The following is a 27,170-nucleotide window of genomic DNA, read 5'->3' on the forward strand; positions in this document are numbered from 1 at the left end:
GATGCCTCTGAAAATGTTTCACTGGCTGCTCCCAAACTGTTAAAAAAGGTGAATTTTTAGCATTTAGAATTTTCAGCAATGAAATGGGAGTGACAAAACCTCCTCAAACATCCTTTGGGGTGTTTGAGCTCATCTCACTGCATCTCTCAAGCCGAAAGAGCCATAAAACCTGAGGCTGGTGGTGAGAAGATCCTGTTTCCTCTCTCCAGTTGAAGGCTCTGGGTTTGGAGGGAGCCTCTCTGAGAAGATCTGCTCAGGGTCTCCTTCCCAGGGGATGGCCCTTGGGAGCTTTTCAGGGTTTGCCCATTTGCTGTCTCCCAAAAGAGGAGAATTCTGCTTTACTTTCGGTGCTGCTGGAGAGGTGCCAGCCCTGGATGAATACTAAGCAGAAAATGTCCTTCTCAGAGGCAGGAGGAGATGATGAATCACTGTGAAAGCTGATTTCTTGACCAACCCGCCGACGTATTTTGTTATCTGAAATTGTAATGAAGACATGAGCAGCCTCAGATCTTGAGCAAACAGAGCAGGAAAGGGAGTGGAGGTGGGAGCTGGAGGCAGCTCAGGAGCTGTTTGCACACAGCCTTTTCCTGCTGGCACCAGCCTGAGGCACACCTGGATCCTTTGGGAGCAGGGGAGAATCAATCTCATCTGGCCCGTGATGGAGAATCAGAGAAGACTAATGAGCCTGCTGTCCTCACTGCAGCCTGTACTGGTGATTAGTGACTCTAAGAGCTGCTCAGCATGGAGGGGAGGAATTGGGGATTTATTGTGAGCCCCAGGCAGGTCTCCCTCCTTTCAGGGCCTGTCTTGTTCAGCTTTCTGCCTGTCCAAGAGAGGAGCATTTCTGCTTTTCTGTTCTCTAATGAGCAGCGTGACTTCTGCTGTCTGTTCTCAGTGTAACTCCACTGAGATTAGCCTCTCTAGGCAAGGCTTGGACAGAGAATTCAGGCACTGAGTTGGGTTTTTTGGTGAGACTGGAACAAAAAAATTATTCATCACCTTGTTCCCCAGGCACAGAAATATCCCACCCTCTGCCAGTGCAGGTTTAATTCACTGAGAATTACCCTCCCACAGGTGAATTTTCTGTGTTTTCCACACGGCAGCTCTCAGCAGCTGAACCTGGAGTGGTCTTCAAGCCTTTGACCTGAGGCCAGCTGGGTCCTGGGGCTGGTGACAGCAGGACAGAGGTGCCACGTCCAGGTGCAGCAGACAGGCACCAGAGGCTGTTTAAAGCTCCTCGGTGCCTAATGCCCACTGATTTTATTTTAGCTCTGAGGATCTGTGTCTTCGTGTCTTGCCTCAGGTGGTTCAAGGATGCTGTGGAAGAGCTGGGAAGTGAAATGAGATTTCCTGTCCTGGTCCAAATACCTTAATCAAAAAGTGATGTTTTATATCACAGTTTATGACAAGAAAGCCAAGAAACCTTATTAACTGATCTAACTCTGATCTGGACCGTACAGAGAAATCAAGTGCAGCATTAGATCATCCTCCTGAGGATACACGTGTATGTTATGTTATGTGATCAGGAGTTTGTTCAGTGTCCTACCTTGGATATTTTCCTTTGGAGAACTTCATAATGCTTTTAATGTCATGGGTTTCCATGAAATCATGTCCTCCCTGGCTGGTAGTGTCCAAATAGATCATCCTTTTCTTTCTCCTCTGCTGGTTTTTATGGTTTAAAGGTTAATACTGCAGAATAAGATATTAAAGCTGAATTTTGTCTCCAGTAGTTAGCATTACTCTGTAATTTCTACATCCTTTCCCCAGTTTTTCACGAGATTAGCTTTGTAACAGCTTTTAGTGAGGACTTGCTGTAAGAAACTTATTTTTGAGCATTTGTACTTGGTGTGAACAAGCGTTTCAGGTGGGCAGTGGTGGAGCAGCCAGGGCTGGTGGAAGGGGGGTGGAACTCAGTGATTTTTAAGGTCCTTTTCCCCCAAAAACCATTCTTTAAAGCCACCACCAGCCCTTCGTTCCACATCCATCTGCAATTCTGTGCGTTGCTGATTTTTCTCCCCTGGCTGTGCCTTCCCTGGCCCCGAGGTGGGTTCATTACAGACTCCAGGCTGCTTGGGAGGAGGTGCACAACACCAAGAGATGGAGAATGGTTCAACAGCCCTGAACCCCATCCCAGCCTCCCCCAGCGTGGGAAGAGACACGGGGGTCTCTCAGCACAGGTTGCTCCGGGCTCCAGCAGCTTTGGATGGGTTTGTCTTTGCCCACAGGGGTCAGTACATTCCTCTCAGAGAGGAGCAGGGTGTGCTGTGTAACTCTGCACTCTGCTCCAGTTTCTCTGTCACTTGGTGAGTGCTGATCTTGCATTAAGACGTCACTGTCAAGCTGGACAGCATTCGAGCTCTGAGACACGAGCTGCTGAATTTCCAGCAGGTCCAAGAGTTCTCAGATCCCTAGGCACTTCCAGGAAAAATCTGTTGGAATAAAAGGATGGCTAAAAAATGTTTTTAATCTAGGCTTTTTTAAAAATTTCTCTTTTGAGAGTCACTGTAATAAATCGAAATTATTGATTTAGCCCGTAGCAGCCCTAAGATTCTCTCATTTAGGAGTCGAAGCTGCTCTATTACTTGGAGCAATAACCCAGCAGTGTGAAATGTCTCATCAGAGCCTGCTGCTCCACGCCTGCAGATGGGCATCAGCAAAGATTTCTGCCTGCTGCTGGCTCTGGCCCCAGCTGAGTTCTCTGGGGGCTTTTCCTGGTGATTCTCTGCCTCTCTCCTGCCCTGCCCCTGGCAAACCTTTATAGCAGGGGTCTGCTCACTGATCCTGGCTCAGTGCTCACTGATCCTGGCTCAGTGCTCACTGATCCTGGCTCAGCTCAGCCCTGGCCAGGTTTAACTTTGCTCCACCTTTCAGCAGCCCCCTGCAGAGGAGCAGAGTCTATTTGGTGTTCTGTGTTACCCCGCTGTGGGTGTGAGCTCTGGTGGGTTGCACACTCCTGGTGCCAGGTTTTAAATCCCCTACATTAGGTGCAGCTTTTGATAGAGCCAGTCCTGCATACGAATAAAAGAAAAAATCTTCTTCTGAGGGTATTTCTCAGGGCACTGAAGGTTTGAATGGTCAATAAAGAGTTGCAAAGGAATGCTTGACTCAAAAATCTCCTAAAGTGGAAAGTGCTGGTGCAGTTTAGAGTGGCTGATCCGCCAGGGGTGTGTGTGCCCACACAGCTGGCAGCAGCTGGCCAGCTCCATGGCATTTCCTCCCCATGCCACTTCTGTTTTGCCTTTTATGCATCTTTTATTATCTCTCCATGAACAGAACATTTCCATTCCACCTTCTTCTTCCTAAAGCTGCTCTGCTCAGAGGCGTTCAGGGGCTCAGCTGCTGGGACCATCAGCAGGGAGGAGAAGAGGGACCAGCTCCTGGCTGATGGCTCAGAGCTCACACTCACCCTCCCAGTGGCTGCTCAGCACATCAGGAGTCCTCCTCACTCCCCTCTGCTAGCAGTGCTCCAGTCTAGCCCGGAATGATTATCATTTTTTTAAATTAAAATAAATCCAAGGAGCGAAGGGGCCCAGGGGAACTCTCAGTCCAATCAAATCAGACTCATCTATCCACCCTGGAGCAATTCCTTAGAAGCTCTTCCTTGAGGAAGCTTCATTTGTAATCACTACGTGCTGTGTACTTTAGAAAAGTTTTATAATTACTTGCTGTTCCGGCTGCTGAGCGCTTCTAAATGTTGGATATTAAGGAACTGCTGTTTCAGTCAGTGAACAAGCCCTGAACATTAAATGTGCTTCACGAGGAGCATTTTTTCCTCAGCCATTACACATCTCTGAAGGCAGATTTTTTATTTTTTTTTTTTCAAGTGGATGCTTCCCCAGCTGTTGATGGTCTCTGTGTTTCTTCTGAGTGAAGAGAGGAGGAGGGAAGCCGTGATGGTGTGACATTGCAGACAGGCTGCTTTGCTGTGGGGGCATCACTCACAGATGCAGGCACTGCAATAAGGATGCAGGTCAGCCTGGAAGAACTTTGGATGCTTTTTGTATCTCGTGTTTTACAGGAGAAAAAACAAAAAACAAAAAAACCCACAAAACAACAACAAAAAAAAACCCCAACCAAAACCAAAAAACAAAACAAAACAAAACAAAAAACCCCAATCAACCAACAAAAACAAAAAAAACCCACAAAACAAAACAAAACAAAACAAAAACCAAAAAAAACAAAAACAAAAAAACCACAAAAAAAGCTCAAACAAACAACCAAACCAAAAAAAAAAAAAAAAACAAAAACAAAAAACAAAAAACAAAAAAAAAAAAGATGAATTTTGGTACCATTTTTTAACCTCCACCACTAAAGCAGCCTGTCCTGGTCATGGAGACGTCTGAGCAGAGCTCCGAGGGAGAAACTGTCCCCAGCCAGTTCTTGGGGAGGGCTGCAATCCCAGCCGGGCAGGTGCTGTGTGAAAGGAGAGAACAGTGATTTCTTTCTCAGGCCAGCTCACCAGAAACCCCCTCAGGCACGGGATGGTGGTGGTGGGATGCTGCAGACCGGTTCTAGGACCAGCTGCTGTGGCTGCCAGGGAGGGCAGAATGGTGGGGCAGTGCTTAATGAAAGATTTGCCAACCCCAGAGCTGTGCCTTACCTGTGCCAGCCTTCCAGGGGACCCTGAGTGTGTCACCAGCCCCTCCTGACCCCTGGGGCTCGCAGGGAAGGGAGGAGAGGTTCAGGAGTCAGGGGCTGGAAATGAGCTCTGCCCACCTCCAGATTCTCACCTCCAGCTCTCTGGAGCTGCCAGCAGAGCTGTGGGGCTTCTGGTGGGAGGATTCTCAGATTCTCAGAGGATCTTTGGAGAAATTCATGCAGATCTCTTGATCTGGAGGATTTCCCTGCTCCTACAGCAGCTCTGGTGTGTGCAGAGATTTATTCTCCATTTGGTGGAAGTGAAAGCACTAGTGAATAGTCAATCACACGGAGAAAATTGTTCTCTGTCAGTTACCAAGAACCAGAACTGGGAATGGTGCAAATAAAGTCATTTCAGGTGCCTTCAGCAGCCAAATGAACTCTGCAGCTCAGGTGCTTCAGGTATCTTTGCACATGATCATGTTTGCAAATCAGTGACCGAGTTGCACCCAGCATCTGTTATTCCCTTTGAGGTGTCCCAGGAGTGTGGAAAGCACAGTTATTGCAGCTGCCTCGTATTCACAGGCTGGGAGATTTATTTAGTAGGAACTCTTCAGCTGGCAATAGGCTGGGCTTGAGTTATGAATTGCTAAACCCATCCATCTATCACATTACTGCCCAAAATCACTCTCTAAATGCGGGCAGGAAATGTGCCACGAGCACAGAAGTCTGTCTTTTGACACAGCAAGGAAACAGCGAGGAAATAAATTCCGAGCATTAGGCAGGATTAAGACTTTTCAGAGGGAGCCATCCAAATGAAAACCCATAATGAAAATAATAATTATCAGGGGAACCATTTGCTTTTGGAGTAATCACGTGGAGTAAAGCACGGAATGTGTCTTAAGTAGCAAAAAAAAAAAAAAAAGGGTGATTTCTGTTCAGGGGGAGGAGGAAAGTTTAGCACTTGGGAAATGTGAGTGCTCTGTCCGTGATCAGCCCCTGATGGATGTCTCAGAAATGGGCCTTCAGGTATCGTATGGAGAAAAGAGAGGGAGGGTTGGGGCTGTTCTGTGCTGGGGTGTGCTGAGGCTGGGGTTGGGTTACTGCGCTGGGGACTCACCTCTCAATCCCTTCATTTCCCAGTTTCAGCACAGGGTTAGATTGCAGTGATAGTCAGTGGAATATTGACACTGGGGGAAGGAATTTGGAAAGTTCCACAAAAGTTAATGGATAATTTCTAATGAGGGGAATTTATACTTTTTTTAAAATATTATTATTATTTTTATTAAACCATCAGCCAGCCCAGCAAATTTCTTTCATCTATTCACATTATTTTTGGTGTGGTTAAAGAAAATTTAATGTGAGGGGAACATTTTCAGCACGTCTTTTCATATTTTGTTTTTCCAATTTTCTTACTGAGTCTGTGGCATATTTTACCTGCCACAGCTTTCTTCCTTGTCTGGTCTCAGCCACCTGAGGTTTTAATTTCCAGAGATCACCTCTAGGATTAGACTAATAATTATTTCATTTAATCACGTTAATTGTTACAATGGCTTCCCCCTTCATTGCTGAGGGATTCTGTGATTTTGGTGGTGGACATCTTCCAGAAACCTTGGTTTTCTTTTTGACTGCAGTAATTCTGGGCTCCTCAGCCTTCAGGAGCTGCTCTGGCCTTAAATTGGGTTGAGCAGAGTTCAAATCCAACTCAGAGAATGAAACAGATCTGCAAAATCATTCAAAACATGGGATGGGATGGGATGGGATGGGATGGGATGGGATGGGATGGGATGGGATGGGATGGGATGGGATGGGATGGGATGGGATGGGATGGGATGGGATGGAATGGGATGGAATAGAGTGTTTTGCCTCCATCAGCTACAATAACCTGGGTTCCATCCCTCCACAGTGCCCATATAGGAAGAGCTTTGGGTAATTTTGAATAATTCCAGTCTGTGTGCTCTGAGGCAGTTGTAGACTGGAAAAAATCCTTCCTAAAAGTACAATAACTGCATGTAAACCGTGATTAATGTGCTTGACTCCAGCAGCCTCCTTCAGCCCCAGTAATGGCTCTTCCCTCTGCCTGTTCTGCTCTCCCCAGGAGCACCAGCCTGTTCCACGAGGTCGTGCAGCTGGACTTTGAGATCACCAGTTTCAGCAGCCTGTCGGGCACGCAGCCCATCAGCTGGCAGGTGGAGTACCCCCACCGCGGCTCCTCCGAGCCCGCCCTGGCCGAGATCTTCATCTGCCAGAAGGACCTGGTGGGCATCGTGCCCCTGGCCATGGTAAGAGCTGCCTCTGGAGTGTGACAGCCCTGTGTGGGCAGGGAGTGCCCTGGGACTGCCCCTCACTGCCCTGGGGACATCAGACCTGAGCAGGGAGTGCCCTGGGGCATCACACCTGGGGACATCACACCTGGGACATCACACCTGGGACATCACACCTGGACAGGGAGTGCCCTGGGACTGCCCCTCACTGCCCTGGGGACATCACACCTGGGACATCACACCTGGGACATCACACCTGGACAGGGAGTGCCCTGGGACTGCCCCTCACTGCCCTGGGGACATCACACCTGGGCAGGGAGTGCCCTGGGACTGAACTTCACCCTGCCCTGGGACATCACACCCGAGCAGAGAGTGCCCTGGGCACATCACACCTGGGCAGATCACACCTGAGCAGGGAGTGCTGCCTGCAGGACTGCCCCTGGAATCATCCTACTCACTGAACTACACCTACACACTGATGTACTCACTGACCTACACACTGACCACAGAGGAGAGGGATGCTCAGAGGGAAGGGATGCTCAGAGGGAAGGGATGCTCAGAGGGAAGGGATTGCTCAGAGGAAAGAGATGCTCAGAGGGAAGGGATTGCTCAGAGGGAAGGGATTGCTCAGAGGGAAGGGATTGCTGCCTCTTCAACCATCTCCCTCAGGTTTAAACCCTGAGTTTCTTGGCTTTCCCCACAAAGCCCAGTAGATGTTCCTGCCTGTTTCTGATGGCCTTGAGCTTGCAAGCTGCAGAGCAGCTCCAGAGGGCCTCAAGGACCTTCTGCTGAGGGCCAACTTTCTTGGTCCTTTATAGAGTGAGGCTGATACTGATCCTTCTGCTTGATGACCTAATAGTGTAAGAACTTTTGGGTTCAAGTCAAAACTAGAAAACAATCATAGACTCAGTAATATATTTAAGAATCACAAAGTGCAGACTTTCCTGCGGATGAATGGTCTGGGATAAAATCTCCTCTCTCTGCTCAGGGTTTTAGGAAAACAAGGAGTTCCCCTGGATTCTCCAGCATTTCAGCTCTGCTGTTGTTAGGCAGGCATTTTATTTTCTGTTGGGCAGGATTTGGAAGAGGAGTTGGACACAGCTCTGTGCTTCTTGGGGAATTTTGCATCATCTTGGTGACAAAATCCTGGCAGTCTTGTCTTTGAGCAGCGCTCAGCAGATAATTAGATGAGTATTATTTCCTGGAAGTCCCAGTCTTCAATATATTCTTCCCCTTTGAAGAGTGAAACTGCTGCTCATATCAAATGAGGTCATGGCCAGCAATTTCCTGATCCACAGGCTGTTAAGTCAGCAGAAAGCCTGCACTCTATTCCAGATCTGAGGGGGGAATAATTGTCCTCATTACCTGTCAGCTTCAACAGGGGATATTTATTGGAGCATCTGTCCTCTAAGGACTGGAGAACGTGCGTGAAGAGGAATTTCTGTGGTCAGATTTTATTTTGTGATAAATGCCTTCCACTTCCAAACAACAGGCATGTGTCTGCTGGCAGACTTTGTGTCGTCTTGCTCGTTTTGTGAAAGAATCCATCAGCTTCTTCTCTGTATTCCGTGTCTGAGGGAATCGAGATCCTAACATCTCCTGTCAGGGTGTAATGCCTTTGCACTTGCATACAGGGTTCTTCTTGCAGACTTGTGTCTATTCTGCATGAAAATTCATCTGCCTGTAAGAGCTGGAGGCCTGAAAGGAGTTTCGTGTTGTATAAATCATGTAAGGCGAGATCCTTTATTCCCAACAGATTGCCAGGAGGCACTGGGGGTTCAAACAATGAAACCATTAAACCTTTCTCTCCACAAAGCTCTCTGGTGTTTATCTCCTTGCTGTGCCTTGTGATAACACTTGGCCAGAGCCAAAGTACACGGTGTTAACAGGATGCACTTGGACAGAACACAGGGGTACAACTGGCTTCCCTAGCAGGATCTGGGGAGATAAAGGGAATTTCCACTTTCTGTGGGCTCACACTGCCTGTCAGCCAGGCTGAACTGTTGTGTTAATCTCCAGCTGGGCTGATGACCTGGCAGTTCCCTGCTCAGGAACAAGAGAGCAGAGAGGGTGATGCTGTCTGTGCTGAGGAGTCAGACCTGAGCCTTTATCTGCACTGCCCAGAGGAGCAGCAGCACGGGGCTGTGGACAGAAATCACATCTCAGTGTTTAGCAGCAAGTGGGATTTGTAATCCTCTGGAGGCTTTTTGTTGATTTAAGCGTGGAGAGTTCCAGGGTGACACTGAGAACATCCAAAGTCAAAGCTGTGGCTGCACATTTTTACAAGGAAAAGGACACTGCAGTGTCCCAGGGGGCAGGAGCCAGCCAGGTCTCTGCCTCTGCTCTGAGACAGACCCTGCAAAGTCTTGGAGGAAACTTTCCCCTGGTTTGGGTGTAACAAAACTCTCTGACCCAAGGACTAAAGCTCGTCTCACCGGAGCCATTCCAAACTTATTGAGCAAGAAAGATCATGTATCTTTTATTGCCCCGTGCCTGATTGCGTTACAGAGGGAGCAGTAAGATGAAAACCAAGTGGTCTTCAAAAGATCACTGCAACTGTTGCTATGGCACTTTGAAAGTGATTAAAGAATTGACATTGTCAGCAAGAACTGAACCTGAAATTTTAAAAGAGCCTTGCAGGGTTTGGATCAGTGGAGCAAGAGGTAGGGTAAAGCTGCTGAGAAATCGATGGAAATTCCCACTGTAATCAAAAGAGAGGGGTTTAGCAGAATCCATATTCCATCTGCCTAAATGGTGTGTGCAAGTGAGGAACAGCAACACAGTGATGTGCTACAGGGAAATAACAGGAGCAGGAGACATCAAATCCACTGGATTGACAGGAACTGGAGTAATTTTTTTGCCAGAAAAAAAAAGCCATGTAAATTTGAGAGAAGTCTTGGTTTTTTCCCAGGCTCAGATTTTATTCAGTCTGAGTAATTTTGGAGGACATATCACCCCTCAAGGTAGTTGGAGAGGAAAAATGAGACAGAAATTTAGAAAAATATGGTCTTAACTGGTTTGTTGCTTTCTAACTCTCACATAACAGAATATGAGCTAGGTCCTGTGCACCAAACTAGATTCCAGTCAGACAAATCCTCTCCTTTCCAGATTCCTGAGTGTGGCACTTGGGGAAACCACCCACTCGATGCACCTTCCCTGCAGGCTCTGTGAATCTCACTCAAAGTGTGAGATTAAATTTGCGCTGTTGCATTCCCATCCCTGAACTGCCATAATTACTGAGGCAGGATTTGTAAAGGGTTGATGTCATTTATTAGACTTTTGGATAGAGGTGGGAGAAAATAGATGCTCCTTCAGGCACACACTCCCTCCTTCAGATCTCTGGGCTCACTTAAATCACAGCTGCTGGGAGATAACACAGCTACAGAAAGTGGGGCTTGTAAAACTCATCAAGTAGGAGAGTTAAACAAGAAAATTAAATAATTTCTTAAGGCAAAAACCAGAAAATATATCCCACTGTCTGTGGACAGGAAAAGCCTGCTGGCAGGATTGTGCCCCATTCTGACTTTTATTAAATTTTATGTCACTTGTTGCAGGATCAATTAGCAAAGTGCTTTCGTAGGACCTTAAATAATGCTCTGCTAAGTGCTTTTGAAAACCTCCTCGATTAATCACAGGTAACCTCAGGAGTAGCCAGCTAAGGTGTACAAGGTTGCCTCGCTTACTTTCCATAAATTTTTTCTAAGATTTCCCTCCTGTCGTGAGCAAATGTAGCCAAATGTAGGTTCTGCCTCTATTAAAATTCCCCAAATTTCCATCTGTGCACACAGGAATCCCACTGGAGATTTCCCACTCTGTGTTCTATACAAAGCCACGTTTTGGGAAGCTCAGCCAGAGAATTCTTTTCATGCTTTAAAGGGTAAATACATCATTTTTAACACCACCAAAATCCTGCTTTGGGACAGAGCAAGGTGTAAAACCCGTGTCTGAGAGCACTGCTCAGTGCTGATATTAAAGGAGAGCTCCTTCAGGGGGGATCCCTGATGGAATATTTGTTCCAGACCAGCCGGGTCCCTGGGATGGAGCTGGAGCTGCGGTCCTTGAGCAGCAGGATGAGCTCCCTCGGAGCTGACCCACAGGTGTGACTTGTGTGAAATGCAGGTGTTAAAGTGCTGAGGCGTCAACTCAATGTCAGGGCTCTGTTCTGAGAGTTGTGCTCCGAGTTTACTGCCAAGGCCGCTTGTCACATGGGGAGCCATGGCTCAGCCATACATGTTTCCTCTTTAAAACAACCCTCATTTCAGTGGGTCTTTTGGATTTCACTCCGTGATCCTCACAGGCAAACTCAAACAGGCTCAGGGCACTTCTGAGAGTTCCTTGCTGCTGTTTCCCCGTTACCCAGGAGTTTGTCTGTTCTCAGCTGTGCCAGGGGGCTCATAAGGGGTGTGATAACCTGGATTTCCGTGTCCTGCCTTTCTGCTGATGGCAGCTGAGTTTTCCACTGATGGGAACCGAATCTTTGCCCTGTGAAGCAGCGCCCTGTGGATTTGCTGCTCAATCCAGGTCTCCGGTGCAGGGTAAGGTGGCAGTGCCAGCGTTAAGGTGTGGCTGAGGCTCTCAGCTCCTGGTGTGCTTTTTGCTCAGTGCTGAGCTGTTCCTCAGAAGTGCTGGGTTTGCATGTTCCTTTACATCCTGAGCTCGGGGTGTTGATGCTCCTGCTGCAGGAGCAGGGAGGGGATGGATCTACTGCAGAGCTGTGACTCAGCCAAAACCACTCTGTGACAGCTTTATGTGTGCTTGTTAACTGGCTCGCCATTAAAACAGAGGTGATCAAAAACTTACCTCCCAAAAGCACTGTTGTTTTATGTACACATTTATGGCTGCTGTTCCCCGAGGTGAGGATTTTTTTAAGGTGTTTCATTGTAATGAGGTCCCTGCAATCCCATTTTAAAATATGTACCTGAATAAATAGAGTTTTCATCCCTGCACAGTCTGTGAGTTCACACCATAAAGCTCCATCTGGTTCAAGGTCACACGAGTGCAGAATTCTCACTCGGGTTCATCTTTCAGTCTCCAAGGAAGTGGAGGCAAAAGCACTGAGGAGCTTTCCAGAAGGAAAAAACCCATTCCCTGATTTGCTTATCACAAACCAACAAATGAGCAAACAGATGAGCCACGTGTCAGACTCTGCAGCTGCCTGGGATTGTCTCAGCTAGTTCAGTCAGGGATTGCATGAAACAAACACCGTGAGTTGGGGGATTTATTTTGTGTCAAATCCAGCTGTTCTAGTAACAGTGCTAACTGAAAGAAAGAGGGTTTGTTGGGTTTTTGTTTGGTTTTTTTTTTGCTTTTAGTTAGTTGAGGTAAAGAAATTTTTTGGACTTTTTTGGGGGGGGGGGATTGTTTAAATTGAGTTTGGATTGAAAAATTCAGAGGAAGACAGGGATTTTGTGTTTGTGGTTTGCTGGGGTTTGGATTTTGGTATTTTTTAGCATTGAAAAACCCTTGTATTGATTATTGATTACATTTATATATCATATAAATGGGAGATAGATAGATATGTATAATGGGGGATGTAATTGCACTAATTGTGCCACTGCTCTCTGTTTCTCTCAGCTGAACTCAGCCTCTGTCCCTACCTGTAAATCAGCTCTGTCACCCAGTGTGTCTGTCTGGGCCTTATTGATCCATCTGATCTGGGAAGAATTGGTTTTTCCTGCTGCCTGCCCATCAGGAAACAAAAGCAAAACGTGGGCAAACTGTTGTTCATTGATCTCAGATCGGTCAGAAGATGCAGACAGCATAAAGCCTCCAAAATGACTCCATTTAATGCTGCCTTTTTAAGTCCCAGACATCATTTCTACAACCCTTGCACTTTTGCCTCCAGCTTCTGTTCCCCTTTTCTGTACTACAGTCACACTGAGTCCTGGGTTTTGCAGGAAATGAGAATGGGTCAATAAGTCAATCCCAGCTGGCTGGAATTAATATTTCTGTCAGATCAAACTGTCTGTCATTTTCCATGAGAATGTATAATTTCCTCTTCCAGCATCCCCCATCTCTGGCAGTGCTGTGGGATGGATTACTTGGGGATTTTTATGATGCTGAGGAGAGGTGGGGCCAGCTGACTTCCAGAGTTTTAAAGCTCTCAGAGAAATGTTAATATGAGGCTTAATAGATGCTTCTTAGTCTCGACAGGAGGCAAATCCTGCTAACCAAACAAAAAACTGCAGAACAAGAAGAATGAGCACTGAGACAGGCACAAAGTGAATTATGGGCTGCTTGGTGTGCTGATACCAAAATGCTCCCCTGGAAGTGGGATGTCAGAAACCTCTAGAAAATTCTGTGTGTGAGGCAAAAGCTGATCAAAGTCAGGGTGTGGGGTCAAGGTTCAGTGATGCTGAGAGGGAGAGGGGGGACAGCAGAGCTGGCAGAGGGACACAGGATCCACTCGTGGCACTGTGTAATGTGAAATCTGGAGGCTGGGTCGTTCCTGTGGAGCATTTTGGGGATTGTTTCAGGTGTTGGCTCAGCTCTGTGGCACTGCTCCATCGGAAGGAGACGTCTTCAACAAGAGCAGAGATCCGAAGTGACAGCTGATTAAAATCCGGGCTGTTTAACACAACCACAGGGGCAGTGTCCCAGCTGAAAGGAGCCAGCAGAGAGGGAGCTGAGCTCCCCCGTGGGGTGACACTGCAGGGATGGGGTGGGGATGCCCAGGGCTGTGCCCAGCCTGTGTGCCCTCGTGCTGTCCCCCCAGCCACAGCAGATGCAGAGGGCACAGGGGCACTGCCCAGGAGGAGCGCATCATCCCAGGCTGCTGCTCCGCAGGAGCTGGCAGCCAACAGAGAGAACTGGAACTTAAAGGAATTTCAGGGCAGAGAAGTTCCTAATTGAGGCTGCGGTGTTTGTTGAGCAGCTCAGGCTCAGGGCAGAGCTGACCCGTGGTCACTGTGCAGCCTGGCTGGATCCTGCAGGACATGGCATGGCTTTGTTGGGGAAAGGGAGTTGTGACACTGACACCATAACCACACAGACTCTGATTTCAGAATTCTGAAAATGGCTCCTTTATTTCTGGGCTGTGTCTCCCTTTTATACCATTCCCCACAGCCCAATCTGATTGGTGACACAGAGACAAACCTCTTCACTGCCATTGCTCAGAGCACAGGGACATCAAGGAGAAGTCCCTCCTGGGGAAAGGGATGAATAACAAAGGGACAGCTCCAAAAACATTTCTCCTGGTCACAGAAAATCCCCTGGGGAAGGAATTTCAGAAACCCAGAACACCTCAGGCACAAACCAGAGTTGCACCCAGCAGTCCCCATTGCTGGAATGTGCCTTCTCCTCTGGGATTAATGCACCAGTTCTCCCTAAAGTTGAGTTTTCTCATGAGCTTCAGCTAATTCTCTGAGTTTACCTGATAAACACACACCCACTGTCCCAGCTGATTGCAGACACACACTTTGGGGGTTTCCCTGGAAATGCTCTCCAGCTCCTCATGCTGTCCCCTGAAGGAGGTGAGCAGGGCTCAGAGCAGCCAGATGTGTTTGCAGACAGCACTTCCCCAGGCAGCTGGAGCCTTGGCTGGGATAGCTGTGACCCATGCAGAAAACCAGGGGGGATTTCTCTTAATTGGCAGCTTCTAATGAGGGTTTTGATCTGGCAGGAGAGCTCTGATGTTTCTGGGGGATGCCTCATCCTCCCCGGCAGGTGAAATGTTTCCTTGGCAGAGCTGTGGGTTGTTCAGGCTGAACTCCAATCACTGAGGTCCTGAGGTGTTACAGCTTGGACAGGGAAACGATGGAGACAACGAGGAAATGCTTTCCTCTAATGGGAAATAATGAGGGAGCATGGGGTTAAAAAATCACCCTGACTTCTATCAAACTCAGCGTTTTAATGAACTGCCCCCAAACCTTAAAAACCCGGGAACTTCTCACCTTCAATTTGCTCTGGGATTGGAGTTTGCCTTACCCTGCTCTCAGTTTACAGTTCATTATCCAGACAGATGCTCATCACTGAGGATGTTTGTCATGGAATTCATTAGGAATCTCTACTTCAGTCGTTCTGCTTGAGGGAGATAAAGCACAAAAGGCGGGGCAGGGCTCAGCTCAGCGCAGAGGACAGAGCTGGCACTGAGCTCCTGCCTCTGCAGCAGCTGCTGAAGGACGTGGGGAGCAGCTCTGGGGGTGGGAATTGATTTATCCACAATCCCAGAACCAGAAGGGTGCCAGAACCTCACCGAAGATTGGACCACCAAAAAAACAACCCCTTTAAAACAGGCTTTAATGCCCCAGCTCCCCGTGTTACTCCCAAATACTGAATGAATTTCCAGCCCAGCCCTTGCACTCCCTGGCCCCATTGCTGTGGGGTGTCCACACAAACTCTGGACTCCTCAAGATGTGCTTCCCCCTCAGAAATATTTAATATTTAATGCCCCAGCACCATGGCATGAGCCAGCAGCACGCTGGTGAGAGAGGGAATTTCAACAGGCAAATGGAAAAAAAAAAAACTACCACTGACATTAATTTTAATCAGGTCCCAATCATCTGATTTGTCCTCGGTATTTTTTTATTTTTCTCTAGCAGAGCTGATTGTCTTTCTGCAAGATTTGTTACCTCACAGAACAATAATAGGGGCTGTAATGATGTAATTTATGGCCGTAATTTGCTTCTGGAAATCCTCTATTAGTGAAAAATAGCGACAGTGCAGTTTTATTAATTACAGCAGGTGACTGTTGAATGCTGAGTGTGGGTACCAGAGGAGTTTCTGTGTTGTGCTCTGCTCCCCAAGGTCCTGTAGGAACAGAGCTCTGTGTCCTTTGGAGGCTGAGGAATGAGTGCTTTGCTTAAACTAAATAAGTGCAAAAATAATTCAAGTTCACTGGGAAGTTTGAGAAGATGACAGAGGGAAACATTAGCCTGTAAATTCAGGTTTGGAGACACGGCAGAGTGTTACTGCACCACATAATGTGCTCAGATGCAGGATGGCTCTGCAGAATTGCACTTTTATTTACACCTTCTGCCCCCAAAGTGCTGCCTGCAGCTCACACCCTGAGGTTCATTACTGAGCTCCAGGCTCGCTGTGCCACGCCAGGGAGAACAACTTCATCTCCTTTCCTGCTTTAATGTGGACGTTTTTTACCTTGGCAGAACACTTTTATTTTCATCTGCATAAACCAGACTTTTACCAGGACTCAGCTTGGGGGAAAGGCAAAAATCACCTGGTGTGATTGAAAGGTGAATTCTCTTCCCTTTGTGCTCAGGAGCTGGCTGAGGTCCAGAGGAGGATGCTGTAACCTCTCTGTGCTCTTGAGCTCTCATTTTCGGGAGCTGACAGAAGGCAGGAGGCCTCCTGCAGCACACATCATGTCAGCAGCACCAACCAAAGCCATCCATCCCAGACCTGGGCGTCCTCAGCAATCCTTTTGTCCAGGGGCTCCTGCGTGCCTTTCTTGAAATTATTATTATTATTTGAAGTTTTTCCGCGGTTTGCTGCTCGGTGGAGCCAGCAGAGGAGCCTCTGGGACAAAATGTCAGTGGAAAAGCAGGGCTGAGAGGGGAGCTGGCACAGGTAACCCGGGGCATATGTTTGAAGGATACCTGGAAGCTTCAGGAGTCAGCTCGGTGTGGTAATAAATAAGTCATTCCAGGCTCAGTCATTCCTGCTCTTACCTCACCCCAATGATGGGCTGCTCATTAAGCCCTGGGAGGCTGTGATGTGCAGAAATAGGGATTGTCTGGTGGGGTGGGAGGCACAGCTCTGTCTGCAGTTGGGTTCTGCCTCTCCTGGCTCTTGGGCTGGGGCTCACAGCAGCTGACTCATCTCCAGGATGTCTGAAATGTGTAATTGCTGTGGTACAGTGCAGGGCTGGGCTGACAGCATCCTCGTGTGCTGCTGGTCCTTCAGGGAGGAGACTTCCCTGCTCACCCCTGGGGGCTGGTCTCCTCTCTCTTGTCTGGACAAGCAGCCCCTGAAGGTAAAACTTATTTCTGCTTGAGGAAGAGGGAGATAATTGCATCTGTGATGATGCATACTGGATATATTTCATTTTCCTCCTTCTAGATACATGCCAGGTTTGGTTTCTATAAGGCCCACCAGTCTATCAGGCGTGTGTCTGATCAATAATTTAATTTTCCTGTGTCACTCTCTCATCTTTTTAACCTCAGTGAGTTTCTGATGTCTGTGCAGTGTCTGCTCCCATTAATGCCGTAATCCTGGTCCTGCCCTCTCTGTGCTTTGCTTATGTAAAAGCTCAGATTCAACTGCTGTGAAGTCGGTGAAATCAATAAACTATTTGAAAAGGAAAAATAATCTAGGTACAAGGATAGGAAATAATGATAATGACTACTTGGTGCATTTTTATCACCACTTTTTCACGGCGGTTGCACAAGGATTCGTGGGCTCCTTGTTACAGATTTTTGCTAATCGAAAATTAAAACTGTACAGCCTAAATAAGAAAAGAGCAAGGAGAAAACTCCTCTTGCTGATTTCAGACCAGATTAAATTAAATTGAAATACTGAAGCAGAAGCTGCCTGCTTCACTTCCAGGGTGGTTTAAATAGACATCCACAAACTTCAGCCAAGTGCATGGCCAAGAACTGAGGGACTTCAGGAACTTGTGGGACGTGAATATTGTCTATTAAAAGGAGAAAGCAACTCATTAATAATCCATGGCATGTTCCTCTACCCAAATAAAACAAGTTCACAGCGGCCATAAAAACCATCCCTGTATCATGCAGGACCCCAGAGGCTTAAAACAAGGAATTATCCTTGAGACTTAATCCTTGAAGTCCATAAAGCATCTAAAATGACTTCAGCTCCATTTCAGAGCTCAGACCACCCCTCACTCTGCTCAGCCCAGTGCCTTTTCCTTGGGACAGCCAGGCTGGGAAAAATTCTACTCTGGCTTTCCAAAGTGAGTGATTCAGTCACCATCAGTGGGGTTTGCAGCACGGTGTAAACCTTGGTGTCCATGCACTGAGATCCGGATGGATTAGAATGAATGTCATCAGGGAAATGACTGCACAGCTTCAGCAGCTCTGTGCTGGGCCATCATCAGATCCCTGTGCCCCAAATATCCCAAACATCCCCAACATCCCCAACAACCCCAAATCCCCAACACCCCCAAATCCCCAACATCCCCAAATCCCCCAAATCCCCAACACCCCCAAATCCCCAACATCCCCAACATCCCCAACAACCCCAAATCCCCAACATCCCCAACATCCCCAACAACCCCAACATCCCCAAATCCCCAACATCCTCCAAATCCCCAACATCCCCCAAATCCCCAACACCCCCAAATCCCCAACATCCCCCAAATCCCCAACATCCCTAACATCCCCAACATCCCCCAAATCCCCACTCCCATCTGGGAGAGCCCTGATGGGGCCATTCAGCAGCTCAGAGAACAGCAGAGGGGTTCACACAGCCCAGGGCTCCCCCAGACACTTCTCCCTGAGCTGTGTGAGCAGATGAAAAGGTGTTTTTGTGATGGCAAAGGCCACAACGGGCTGTAATTTCTGAGGTTCTGGTACTGGCCTGGCTTTTGGTATCCCTAAGAAATATTTCTCTTTTCTTTGGAGCGTTGGGTCGCAACAGGACACGAAATAAAGATGCTTGACCCCAGTCAGGAGGGAGTAGAAATCAGAAGGTTTATTTACAATTCATTCAGCCCTTTTATAACCTGCTGCACTAAAAAAAGACATTATTGGTCTGTAGGGCTGACACCTCTCCCACTGGCTAAATAACAGAAATAGCAAACAGCTCCTGTTGGAATGGGAAAGGAATATTGTTTACACAAGGTGGTTTTGAGAAAAAGAAAACCTGTTGAAAAGTTTCCCTTGAGAAGAGCTAGCTGAGAAAATATCGAGTCCACGGTGTTGTAAGTGGCTGCATTCACTCAGTTAATGCTCTTAATAATGTTTGTCTCCACTCTGTTTTCCAAGCACTCGTCTAAGGGCTATTAGATAAAAAATTCCATGTAATGTGTAGGTCTGTGTAAATATAACTGTATATAATTCTGTGTGTTGTAGATGTTTCCATGTGTCTGCCGGAGATGAAATGTGGATAATTTATGCACTGCATAAATGCATGGAAAAGAAGTTTTCAGGAGAACTCAGGGCAGTTTATTGCTTGTGTTTATCAAGTGGAAGTGTGTTCAGAAGTAGCTGCAAGTGCACTTACGTCCCCGAGCAGCAGTGGTTCTCAGGATAAGGGCTTTTAACCTGTCACTTCACAGATTTTCATCAGTTTCCATTTTCTATGCTGAAAAGAGCCAGTGATGGTGCTGGAGCTGGGATGTCTCAGGTAATCACTCACATTTCAAGCCATAACTAGCTTTTTTTTTTCTCTCTAGATAATGTGTTTCCTGTGTAAGTGCTTTCATTTCTAAGTCAATTTAGCAAAATATTAAAAGTGAGGACTGGAATGTCACAAAGGGGAGCAGGTAGTTTCCCATGTTACAAATAAGCATCTCCAAAAAAAAATCTGATTTGTTTTTTAAATTAATGTATATGCTTGGGGAAATGGACTGTAGGCTTCTGCTTCCCATCTTCTCCAGTCACTTTTAGCTCCTTATTCCGTATTTTAAGTGCTTACAGAAAGATGAAATGTGGGGTTCTGTTTCCCATCTCCTGCAGTTGTCCTGAAGATTTTTTTTTCCTTAGGTTTTAATAGGTTCCAGAATTGTTTCCTTTGAAGTCATTTTCAGTTCCAGACTCTTCCTCCACACATCTTCCTTTGCACATCCAGCTTGGCCACGGAGTCCTGACGTGGCAGCAGAAAGCAGAGACAGCTTTGATGTAATATTTGGGGGTTATATACCTAATTTTATTCATTTATTTCATGTTATTTCACATCTGAGCTGTTCCTGATGGGGTTTGGAGCCACAGCTGCAGGGCAGAGAGGCTCCAGCCAGAGGCTCAGCACTGCTGAGGCAAACTGATAAACACTCACAAAAAAACCAAACTGCAACAATTTACAGCTTTAAAGATGCTGAAGGAAAGCACAATCTAACATGAAAACGTTGATTTTATTCGTGTCCTTATTAATTCGCTTTTCCTGTCAGCTTTCTGCAGGTTTTGAGATAAAACAGAGGTTTAATATATTAAAAAAAAATTTAAAAAATCCCAAAAAAACAAAACAAAACAAAACAACCACCACCAAACAAACCAAAGGGAAAAAACAATTAAAAAAAGCCATAAGGGATCAAATCAAGACCCACTTAACTACAGTGGTATTTGGAGGTCTATACTTTATAAATAAGCGTAATCAATCTCTTTGTTTTGTTTTTGATTTAACTTTGGGGCCCTGCATTCCCCCAGATATAGTTGGAAAACAAACCAAAGCAAACTAGAACGCTCCCAATATTTTTTTTTTGAGTGTTTTATTCAGCCAGAAAACCAAACCCAGGCAGTGTCTGGGTGCTGGTTTTTTTACCTTTTGGTGTACAAATGTCACCAGAGGCTCTGCTCTCAGCACGTGGAGCCAGCCTGGGGCTGCTCTCAGAGAAATAACAATTCAGGCAGTGGAACTTCACTGGGTAGAAATATTAATGCAAGTGCTGAGATCCTTATTTCACGAGGGAGAGGAAATCAGATTTCCTGGTTAGTCTCAGTGCCTGGGGCAAACTCGAACGGCTCCAAAATGAAGTTCTGAATTGGTTTTATGAACTGCATAAAATCAGTATAACAAATACACTGAAGTAAATATTTACTTCTGAATTTGTTGAAAGAGGTTTGAATTTGATTCTCAGTTGTTCAGGAATGGAAGAAGTGACAGGAGCTTCAGAGGCATCATGGTTCTGCCTCTCTGGACCTGCTGGGCATTGAGGGTTCTTCATTCCACCTGGTTCCAGAGCTGAAGGTCAGGAGAAGGATTGGTTGTCCCCCTTCACAGGTCACACAGAACTGCCCAGGATCATTCTTTCCCCATGAGCTCTGCAGGAGGGGCATTCACCAGCCCCCAGCTCAAAGCAGAATTTCTCAGAGTTTGTCCTTTCTGGAAGGTTCATCCTGATCATAACCCAAGGTGTGCCCATTGCTCCTTTTCCTGCTGGGCCAGAACATCATTTCTGCCCTGTTCAGGTGGAATGCTGATGAGATTTTACTTTTTTTATTCCAAATGACCAAATCCCTGCTGTCACAATGAGCTGGGCAGAGCCCAGAGCTGTGTCCCTGCCCCTGGGTCAGTGTGGCCTTGGTGCCCACACACAGACCTGAGCAACGAGTAAAAAAATGAATTTAAAAAAAGCATTTTACGTCACTAACTGCAAACAGAACAAAGCAATTAAAGTGCTCCGGTCTCCTCTTCCTTTTGTAAGGGATTAAGCCTTTGTAAGGCTCACTTTTGACAGATGATAGAATTACACTGAGCAACACAGTCTGCATCTGCTAAATCAGAGTAATCACTGGTGATGCTCCCTTCTGCACGTCTGAGTGCTGGCGGGGTGGGCTCACTGCAGGGAAAGTGGGGATTAGTCATCCGAGGAGCCAGAGATCTCTGCATCCCTGTCTGTTAATGTGTGCTGCATCCCCCTTTCTGTCTGCTGAGTGTCATTGAGCAGGGCTCCAAAATTCCCCTGGCAGGGTGTTTGAGCACTGCACGAGCAGGGGAGGAAATGGAATGGTTTGTCACTGATGTAGGGGGCCAGTAATTGAGATTTATCTCAATGTGGAGACTAAACAGAGACAAGATGGTTGATTAAAAAAAGGGCACTGCATTTGCAGAACACCGAGTTCCCAGTTTGGAGAGACATTTAGATCTTCCTCATAAATTACACCGTGCACAAGAGCCACGGGGAAGGTTGTGCTGGGCCCAACAAATTCCCATCCCAGCTTTGCCTCCTCCCCATCCTGGCCCAGGAAGGTGTTTTCCTGGCAGTGATGCAGCCCCAGGAGAGGATGCTGAGGGGCCCCAGCCCTCATGGGCTGGATCTGTCAGATCTCTCTATCACTTTCCTGGGGAAAGATGACTCTGAAGCCCTGCCTTGTGCCCCTGGTTCCACATTCCCTCCCCCAGCCTCTCCAAACATCCATATTTCTACCACTAAACTTCCACTTGAATGGGAATTGATGATTTCTCTGAGAGCAGCCCCAGGCTGGCTCCACGTGCTGGGTGCCAGTGCTCAGCAGAGCCTCTGGTGACATTTGTCCACCAAGGAGGTAAAAAAGAGCACCCAGGTCAAGTCATCCCCAGCACATCTGGGTGAAAAACTGATTCTCGTTTCCTGAGCACATCTGGGGATGAGGAAATTAATCATCCACACACCCTGCCTGTGGGAGACTAGGAAATTTGTACAACTAATTACTATGAGTGAAGTAGAAGCTAATTAATTGTTTCTATTAAGTTAAAATTATTTTAAGTGATTTTAAGTGCTTGTTCACGTGTTCACACATTATTTTATTGGTTGCTTCCCTTTGTTTATGAGTTCAGCAAACATCCTTCAGGATGCTTAATTAGTTTATTATTCTGTTGTGTTTCTTTCATTTAGGTTTTGCATTCTTGGTAGTTTTTTAGGCTCTCCCTTCTTATTTCTGGTCCTGTCGTTGTCTCAGTGACTTTGATGGATTTTGGGGAGTTCTGAGTCCAAACCCTGCAGGTGGTTTGATGAGATTACTCACAAACAGTTCAGCTGGTGCTCAGAACGGCCAAAGTTACTCAGATACATCCCTCCACCTCCCTCCACCTTCTCCAAGGCTCCTGCAGCCCCCAGCCCTCGCCTCGATCAGGGTCTTGAGGCAGATGTTGGGGCGTTGTCCCAGCTGTTGTCCCAGCTGTTGGGCAGCCTCCAGCTCTGGGTGTGCCCAGGGAGGTGTTTGGGGTGTGTTTGTTCCTGGGGCAGCTGCTGCCCCTCATTCCTTTATCAAAGCCTTTCCGGAGAGGAGGCAGCTCTCAGCGCTGCCTGTGCCCTGTGGAATCAGCATCCAGGAGAAACTTGGAGCTCCTTTGTTCTCCTGCCCCCGTCAGAAGCAGAAAATGTGTTCACTGAGTCTGTTTCTTATGTGGATTTGGAACAGCCTGCTTTTTCTCCAGAGGTAATTTGTTCCTTAGCTGACACTTTCCTTGGCAGTGTGGCCCTCGGAGTGTGGAGTGACCTGGATCCCTCCTGGATCCTCTTTGGGTCCTCAGGGATGCTGTAAAGCAGCAGCTGTCCCCTTTTGCTTTCACTCCTGAGCACCACTGCCCCGTTTCCTCTGCAGATGATATTACTCATGAAGTAAAACCCCTCGTATTATAAAGTGATAAATGAAGCAGAGAAGGATTGAGACGTGATGGGCCAATAGTAGTGGAGTGAAGTGAAAGGGCAGCCCAAAATCCAGCCAACAAAATTTGCCCTTCCCCACTCCTGACAGGGGGTGACTCTGCCTCGGGGGTCCCCAGTCATCCAAACTCCCACTCCTGTTCTTCTGCAGTGTGCTGAGAACTGAAAAAGCAGAATATCAGCTTCTTTCCCTTCTTGTGCACGGTGCCTGGGGATGTGGAGAGCCAGAGGTCCCAGTTGGCAGAAAACACAATGTATAATTTCCTGTTAATCGGGGGATTATGGAGATAAACAGAATCTGCTGCGGAACGATGTGATTTGGTTAATCAACTGTAATCTGAGCAGCATTCATAGCTGGAGCCCACAGCCCTGGTGCTCCCAGGCTCGGGGGGCAGCAGTGCAGTGACTGCAGTGCAGTGCAGCTCTAGAACTGCACTCAGCTCCGTGCCCCTCCTGGGCACTGCCCTCCAGAGGGGCTCTTGGCAGTGGAGAGCAGGCTGGCCTCACCTCTGAGACACTGATCTGCATTGACAAACATCGACACGTTTAGGGGACCACTCTGGATTGAGCAGCAGTTGTTGTTGATGTGAGTTTCTATGGGCCAGTTCCATAAATTTTAGGTTCAAGTTTTAGTGGCGTATCTTGGGTTTGGGTTTGAGTGCTGGTGTAGGTTGTAACAGGCCTGGTTTCGGCATTTATTCTAAATAAATTTATTCTAAATTTGGATGAAAGCCCAATGGCATCACGGCTCCAAAGACAAAGCACTCCCACAGTCTGCTTTAAGGTAAAATTGTACCAGCAGTCTGAGTCCTTGGTGTGATTACAAATCTCCCCAGGAGAGAGAGAGGTGAAGGAGACGTGGAGACACTGATCTCAACTGCTTTCTCCTGGATACTCCCATTAATCACCCGGCATCGTTATCCTAATTACCTCCCCTGAAGTCCCTTGGAGTGACCAGGACTGTGGTGGTTGCCTCTCCCACATGTCCATCTCCTCAAAATGAACCTCAAAATCAACCTGTTTGAGGTTCATTTTGGGTTCATTTTGAGGTAGGCAGTGCCCAACTGCCTCTTTCCCACGTGTTCTTTCAAGCAGCTTTCCCCTATCCCAGCATAAATGGCATTTTTGTGTCCATGCCCCAGGTTTGTCACTGGTGAGGTGTTGTGGCTGTGTGAGGGACAAATCTGAATGCTGAGCCACGATTAACACCATCCTGGGAGACTCCACTCCCGGGATTTTCAGCCTGCAGACTGGACCATTCTCATGACCTCAGGCTGCCATGGATTTCTCTTGATAACACCATCTAATCGGATTTAGGGTTTAATTAAACAGCTGTCACTTTGCTTCCTCATTCTGCCACTGTTTAATGTTGAATTAGTTCCTGAATCAGTCATGGCTCAGTGCTTGCCTTCTTACAACAGAGAGCTTGGGTGAACATCAGGTTTGCTCTTCAGCTAAACCCAAGAATACTTTGTGTTCTTGCTCTTTGTGCAGAGCTCCCGCTGCCCTCGGTGCAAGTTCCCTGGCTGAAAAGGGACGGGATAAAAAGTGAGATTGCTGCAGAGTCAGCCCTGGGGTTCCCGAGCCCTGAGTGGCCAAATGTGAGCACAGCTCTGCCTGGAACACGTTGGCTTTAGGGGGATTCTTCTCCCTTTCTAAGAAAGAAGTCATTTTTCTGAAAACCAGTCCTGCAGAGTTTGCTCTGAGTGCAGCTGTGGAAGGAAATGTTGAGGCCAGCACTGCTGCTAGAGGACTTTATCCAAATTAACCCTGACACGGGCAAGACCAGAGTGTGAGGGGAGGTTTCTGGTGCTCTGAGTTGTAACTCAGCTCCAAGGAGGAAAGCTTGGACATCTCCTGCAGAGAGCTGGTTTTGCATCAAATCCTGTCAATAAATTTTAAAGTAATTCCTCACACACAAAATTCAATGATTTGCTTTCAGATATCTCCTTTGATACCTCCTTGAGCCTAACCACTTGAGTTTTCCTCTAATCATTCGGGGAAAATTTGGTCTTTAATTCTACTGTTTGTTAATTAAGCACTTTTAAATAGTAATTATTTCCTTTGTATGCTGTGTCCATTGAAGCCATCCTGACTGGGAGTCTGTAGATGTTCTTCAGGCAAGAAAGGCTCTGGATGTCTGTGATGTCAGTGAGATGTTGGGATTTGGGCACCCAGACAGCTGGAGGCTCCATCCTCCCTTGTTTCCATGAGGATTTTCTGTGCAGCTCTCTGTTTCAGCTGTGGGAGTGCCAGTCCTGCCTTTTTCAGAGTTTGGACTTCACTTACAGAAACTTCTTTGTGACCTGGATATTGATGCTGACTTACAGTGCATCTTCCTTCTTCCCATTTACTCTACATTTTTGAATTTCTTGGGGAACGAGTCCAAACATTACTATCAGATGCTCTCCCTCTTTTTGTCACACAAAATAAATTTCATTTTAAAACTCTGCCTGCTGCCTGCACCAGAAAGTAGATTAGTTCTTGGGGGGATTTTAAAAATTAAAGGGTGTGGAAATGGCCAAGATATTGTGATTTTGAAAAGTGCCTTCATTTGAAATGAATTTGCAGTTTCTCTGAAGGGTTTCTCAGGAATGCTGTTTGTGTCCTTAGCCTGCAATCAAGGTAGTACATTGCATTTAAAAATGAGAGGCCCAGGAGCCACCACCTCTGCTGGCTGGTGGGTTTCCTGTGCTGCTTGCTGGGAGAACAGCTGTTCTCCTGATGTTTGGCATCTCCTTGAAGATGCTGCTGGTGCTCAGCAGAGGATATTCAGGGCTGTCTCAGGAGGTGTGAGGAGGCAGGGAGACAAATCTGGGTGCTGAGCTCAGACAGACAGACAGACAGACAGACAGATGGAGTCTGTTGGAGCTCCTTTTATTTTTCTCTGTTTCGGTTCAGCTGGTGAGGAGTGGGGGCTGTGGATGCTCTGCTGTGCTGTTCAGAGTTCTCTGTCACTTTGTGTGCTGCAGACACTGGCTGATTCCTCCCCGAATTGCCTTTGGCTTTATTGCAGCAATATAAAGGAACACAGAACAGGCAGCAGTTGTGCCATGAGGCTGTTCCATATCCAGGGATATAGGATACATCCTTTTCTGTTTCACTTCTAAACAAAAAAAGACAATAAAATCAAAGCTTTGTTCCTTGGTCTTTTTATTTTATTTTTTTTCTGGTTTGTTTTAAATATCACAGGGCACTTAGAGCCTGAGGAAGGGAAGTGGCAGAGCTGAAAATTGCTTTTAGTATAGTGTGTAATATATTAATTGCTTATACATCAGTATTTCCTAATCTGTGTAAATACCCAGGAGTTCTGGCTGCTTTCAGAGGAGGTGAAGGCAAAAGGTTTCCATCTCTGCTCAGAGCTGTGGTTCTGAGAGATCCCTTCCCAGGGCTGGGGATGTCTAATGCTGGAATTGGAATCATTTAGGGTTCCTGCATTTCTGGAACAGTCAACATTCCTTTTTAGCATTTCCTTTTAAGTTTGATGGGATCTCTTGTGAGAGCTGCAGGAGAACCTGAGAAATAACGAGTTGCCAGATGAAAAGAAAACCTGACCTAAATTTCAGACTCACTAAACTTGAGTTGCAAACACTATCAACAGTATCAGTCCCCGTTTTGCTGCTGTTGACATCAGTGGCTGCAGTCCTCATGACTTCGGTGCTGAGGAATTTGCTGAATATTTTATTCACTTTCTATTGAAAGCTGAAAAGTTGGGGAAGACTTTGAAGTTCTTCCTGCATAGGAATCCTGGGAATACAGTGATGCTGGAACAGTTCAGGAGTTCCAAGTGTTGGCCTGGTCAATGGTGCATTGAAAGGCTTTTATGTGCCACAACCCCAGCTCAGACTTCACATTTCCTTGTTATTTCCCCTGCAGTTAACAGCATCACTGACTCCTTCTGGATTCCTTACATTGCTCCAGTGGCCATATCAGAGGAAATTAAATAATCTTGAAACAATTCCAGACACGAAGTTCACCGAGAGGTCTCTGCAATGGGCTTGGATTCACAGAGCAACGTTTTTACTTTGGAGACTCTTTAATCCTTACCCAGACTTTGCCAGTCAAGTCTACCTTAGTAAAAACTCTGAGATCACAGGTTGGAAGGTGAA

The 27,170-nt window shown here is 46.9% G+C and overlaps 1 protein-coding gene across 1 annotated transcript in view; it reads left to right on the forward strand.

Moving 5' to 3' along the window:
• Positions 1 to 27,170, forward strand: part of TMEM132C (transmembrane protein 132C) — a 186,830-nt gene that overhangs the window by 137,266 nt on the left and 22,394 nt on the right. The window contains exon 4 of the mRNA XM_066331806.1: positions 6,677 to 6,860. Within this exon, the coding sequence (XP_066187903.1) occupies positions 6,677 to 6,860 (184 nt within the window). The remainder of the gene's footprint in view (positions 1 to 6,676; positions 6,861 to 27,170) is intronic.

The sequence above is a fragment of the Sylvia atricapilla genome, chromosome 17 (assembly GCF_009819655.1).
Source record: "Sylvia atricapilla isolate bSylAtr1 chromosome 17, bSylAtr1.pri, whole genome shotgun sequence".
In the NCBI taxonomy this organism is placed as follows: Eukaryota; Metazoa; Chordata; class Aves; order Passeriformes; family Sylviidae; genus Sylvia; species Sylvia atricapilla.